This window comes from Colobus angolensis, unplaced genomic scaffold, assembly GCF_000951035.1.
Source record: "Colobus angolensis palliatus isolate OR3802 unplaced genomic scaffold, Cang.pa_1.0 Scaffold22, whole genome shotgun sequence".
In the NCBI taxonomy this organism is placed as follows: Eukaryota; Metazoa; Chordata; class Mammalia; order Primates; family Cercopithecidae; genus Colobus; species Colobus angolensis.
In genome coordinates, this window is record NW_012115377.1 from 5416803 (window position 1) to 5421543 (window position 4741).

Consider the following 4741-nt stretch of genomic DNA (forward strand, 5'->3'; position numbering starts at 1 on the left):
TAGCTGGGATTATAGGCGCCCATTACCGCGCCCGGCTAATTTTTTATTTTTAGTAGGCATGGGGTTTTACCATGCTGGCAAGCCTGGTCTCTAACTCCTGACCTCAAATGATCTGCCCGCCTTGGCCTCCCAAAGTATTGGGATTACAGGCATGAGCCACCGTGCCCACCAAGATGCTGCATTTTAGTTAAGAGGCTGTCTCCCAAGAAGGAACAGAGCAGTTGCAATCCTACAGGCAGAACCTGGAGGCTGGATGGGTCAGGCTTCGAATGCCACTTGAACTATAGAAGCTTGAGCAAGTTATTTCTCTCCCCTGGGTCTGGAAAGCAAAGTCCCCGACATCCACACTGCCTGAGTTGGGAGAAAAGGAGGCGTTCAGTGTCTGGTGGAGGAAGCTGAGTGTATATACGTCCCATCGTTGTGTTTTCCCTGGCTCTGCCCCAATTCTTCGAGCCCCTGTTCCCACCACCCCTTCCCACCACCCCTGCTCAGACAAAGTGGGGGCCTGTCTTGTGTCTGTGGAAATTTAATGGCAGGCTTGTGAGGATCAAGTTTGAGTCATGGAGACAGATAATGATAGCCCCTGTGGCTGCCCGCGGTCCCCTGAGAGTTTCTGCCTTCTTGTCTGTGATTGTGTACCTGGGATGGCTATTGGTGGAGCTCACGCCAGGGTGGCAAGGACAGGAAGTTGGTCCCGGCTCGTGTTTGTGTGTATTTTGTGTGATTTCTTCTGCAGTCCCCAGAGTCAGTTTTTGTTTTGTTTTGTTTTGTTTTTTTGAGACGGAGTCTCAATTTGTCACCCAGGCTGGAGTACAGTGGCGAGATCTTGGCTCACTGCAGCTGCTGTCTCCTGAGTTTAAGTGATTCTCCTGCCTCACCCTCGCACCTGTAACCTACCTGGGATTACAGGCATCCACCACCATGCCTGGCTAATTGTTTCAGTATTTTTAGTAGAGACAGGGTTTCACCATGTTGGCCAGGCTGGTCTCGAACTTCTGACCTCAAATTATCCACCTACCTTGGCTTCCCAAAGTGCTGGGATTACAGGCGAGAGCCACCGTGCCCAGCCCGAGTCAGTAGTGTTTTGTTTTCTGTTTTTGAGATAGGGTCTTGCCCAGGCTGGTTCATGGCTCACGGCAGCCTCTAACTCCTGGGTTCAAGCAATTCTCCCACCTCAGCCTTCCAAGTAGCTGGGACTACAGGCATGCACCACCACACCTGGCAAATTTTTAGATTTTTTTGTAGAAATGGGGTCTCACTATGTTGCCCTGTGGCTTAAACTGCTGGGCTCAAGCAATCCTCCTGCCTCAGCCTCCCAAAGTGCTGGAATTACAGGCGTGAGCCACCGTGCCCAGCCTGGGGTCAGCGTTCTTAGGTAAAGCAACTGAGTACTGTCCTTGCAGGATCCTTCAAGGACTTAATGGATGGCCAGAACTGAAACAGGACGTGAGGGTCCCTGGTGCTGGGTCTCTCCGAAGCTCAGTGTGTGTATTTGGACTTTATACCCTCATGCACAAATATGCATCACCCAGAATGACCCCAAGCATCCATTTTGGTGGGTGCAATGTACATATTCATCTCCTGGGGATAGTTGAGCTGTCCTGGTATGTTTCTAGATACTGGTGACCCAGGCAGACTGGGATATTTGTGGCTGGAGTGCAGTGGTGCAATCTCGGCTCACTGCAACCTCCGCCTCCCGGGTTCAAGGGGTTCTCGTGCCTCAGCCTCCCGAGTAACTGGAACTACAGGCACCCCCCACCATGACCGGCTAATTTTTGTATTTTTAATAGAGACGGGTTTCACCATGTTGGCCAAGGCTGGTCTCGAACTCCTAACCTCAAGTGATCTGCCCACCTCAGCCTCCCAAACTATACTTGGCTTTGTGCTTAGGGCAGGGAGTATGAATGAGCATGAGAACCAGGCGATGGTGTTTGGGACCCTGTGCTCTGGGGACCCCCTTGCATGTATTTGAGTCTGGGTGAGTCACCACCTGAGTCAGGGAACCCATGACTTTTTGTTTTTTTGTTTTGTTTTGTTTTGAGACGGAGTCTCGCTCCATCTCCCAGGCTAGAGTGTGGTGGCACGATCTCAGCTCACCACAACCTCCGCCTCCCGGGTTCAAGGATTCTCCTGCCTAGCTGGGACTACAGGTTCATGCCACCATACCCGGCTAATTTTTGTATTTTTAGTAGAGACGGGGTCTCACCATGCTGGCCAGGCTGGTTTAGAACTCCTGACCTCGTGATCCGCCTGCCTCGGCCTCCCAAAGTGCTAGGATTACAGACGTGAGCCACTGCACCTGGCCCGACTCATGACATTTTACGCTTGCATGGTGAGTCCCCATGTGGGCAGGCGGTACCCACCCCCGTGCCTGCCTGATTCCCCATACTGAAGTGGGGGCCTCTGAGGGGGTAAAAGGATGTGGTCTTTGGGGACTGCCTGGCCTTTAGCTTCGTGGGTGGAGCCTGCAGTCTGCCTTGTTTTTACCTACGAGTCACCCCAAAATATTGGGGGACACAGAAACTGAAAAGGGAGGCTCAGGCGTGTCAGAACCATTGGCTGAGCTGTGGGTCAGGGGACCAGGGTTTCCCTAGATTCTTTCTGGGGAGATGGATGGGGAGCCAGAGAGAACTCCCTGATGGGCAGATGCCCTCCTTCCTGGCCAAACCCCTGTGCCCAGTTACAGATTATCTTTGTTTTTTTGTTTTTTGAGATGGAGTCTCACTCTGTCACCCAGGCTGGAGTGCAGTGGCACGATCTCAGTTCACTGCAACCTCTGCCTCCCCAGATCAAGACCCTCCCACCTCAGCCTCCAGAGTAGCTAGGATTACAGGTGTGCTTCACCATGCCCGGTTAATTTTTTATGTATTTTTAGTAGACCCGGGGTTTCACCGTGTTGGCCACACTGGTCTCGAACTCCTAACCTCAAGTGATCCGCCCGCCTCAGCTTCCCATGCTGCTGGGATTACAGGCGTGAGCCACAGCACCCAGCCCCAGTTACAGATTATCTATCTGGACAAGGACAGGAGGCTCCCAGGACTGGGAGAAGTTGGATGTTGGCAGAAGTGGGCTGGTCAAGGGTCTCCACCTTCCTTGTTCCACCTCAGCCTCCGGGGAAGTGGGTGCCTGCCTGGGAGAGTGACATCTCAGCTCATGCCCCACGCCCCAGTGTGACTTGTGGCTGGCCTGTCTGTATCTGCAATAATGATACCTTGGTCTAAAAAGAGACCCTGGGAACAGACAGAGTGGGCCGGCCAGGAACCTGGCAGCACGGCCCTGACCTGGTGGTAGGTGTCACCTGACAACTTTCCATTTGCAAGTCCTCCCTCCACCTCGGACATCCGGACACCCCACTGCCCCCTCTCAGAGCCAGGTCTCTGGTTTCTGCCTGTGATTCTGGGCTGTAGCCCCTTTAGAAACTCGAGGGTCGTGGTCACCTCTACCCCCAGGGCTGACTAGCCTTCAGTTTGGCCACTCCCTGCCCCCGGGGCCCTGGTAACCAGAGCCAGGCTCCAGCCGGCTTTTCCAGTTGGAGGTTGGAGGTGGTGCCCAGAGTGCCCCTGGAGGGGGTGGAGGGGCCATACCCCGGAAGTCCTGAGCCTTGTGACACTTTCAGGTCTGGTGGGGGTAAGAGCCGAGGCTGGCCCAGACACTGAGTGTCTGCGGTCAGGGAGCATCGAGGCAGATGTTTTCAGGCCTTGGTGTCGGGGTGGGAGAGGAATACCTGGTTTCGGTGAGGCAGCCACGCGAGGAGGCTGGAGGGCGGCGGCCCTGTGGACTAGCCCTGCTGTGCTCTTTGAGGTCAGACAAGTCAGATCAGGTGCAGGGATGCCCAGAGGGGAACGGTGGCCGCTTGGTTCTGAGCAGGTGGTGATGTCTGCATGGAGGGTGACTGAGGCCAGGCTAAGAGGGAAGTGGGGGGTACACATCTCGAATGTTTGGACAAGTTTGAGCAGGGAGGGTCACGGGCAGATGAGGAGCACGGGCCTGCCTGTGTGTGGCTCCTCAGGGTACCCCCTGCAGAGCCTCCCATCCTGAGGGTCTCTCTCTACACCCCCCGTCTCGTCCCCTCCCACAGGCAGCATGATCCCCGTGGCCGAGTTCAAGCAGTTCACGGAACAGCAGCCTGCATTCAAGGTGCTCAAACCCTGGTGGGACGTGCTGGCCGAGTACCTCACCGTGGCCATGCTCATGATCGGGGTCTTTGGCTGCACCCTCCAGGTGAGGTGCTCCTGTGAAGGGGGCATGGCCAGAGGGGTGGGGCAGGTGTCTGGGGAAGTCAGGAAGCCTTCCCATCACCCAAGAAAGTGAGAGGAAACTGAAGACAGAGCCCCTCAAAGGCCCATCCAGACCCCTTATCTTCCTTACCTCCATAGCCAGGAGCACCAGAGTCCCACATTGCTATGCCATTCCATATCTTTTTTGTTTTTGAGATGGAGTCTCACTATGCCACCCAGGCTAGAGTACAGTGGCGTGATCTCAGCTCCCTGCAACTTCTGCCTCCTGGGTACAAGCGGTTCTCCTGCCTCAGCCTCCTGAGAAGCTGGGATTACAGGCACCCGCCCGCCACCATGCCTGGCTAATTTCTGTAGTTTTTTAGTAGAGACGGGGTTTCACCATGTTATCCAGGCTGGTCTCAAACTCCTGACCTCAAGTGATCTCCCTGCCTGGGCCTCCCAAAGTGTTGGGATTACAGGTGTGAGCCACTGCGCCCAGGCTTTTTTTTTTTTTTTTTTTTTTT

At 54.7% G+C, this 4741-nt stretch overlaps 1 protein-coding gene across 3 annotated transcripts in view; it reads left to right on the forward strand.

The window, feature by feature from the left end:
- LRRC8E (leucine rich repeat containing 8 family, member E) overlaps positions 1–4741 on the forward strand; it is a 20210-nt gene that overhangs the window by 9469 nt on the left and 6000 nt on the right. Inside the window, exons 2-3 of one of the 3 annotated variants that reach the window (XM_011943591.1) lie at positions 2190–2332; positions 4079–4221. The exons of 1 other annotated variant lie outside the window; for it this stretch is intronic. In XM_011943591.1, coding sequence (XP_011798981.1) covers positions 4084–4221 — 138 coding nt within the window. In that variant the 5' untranslated portion in view covers positions 2190–2332; positions 4079–4083. The remainder of the gene's footprint in view (positions 1–2189; positions 2333–4078; positions 4222–4741) is intronic. One more of the 3 variants, XM_011943590.1, reaches the window with a different exon arrangement.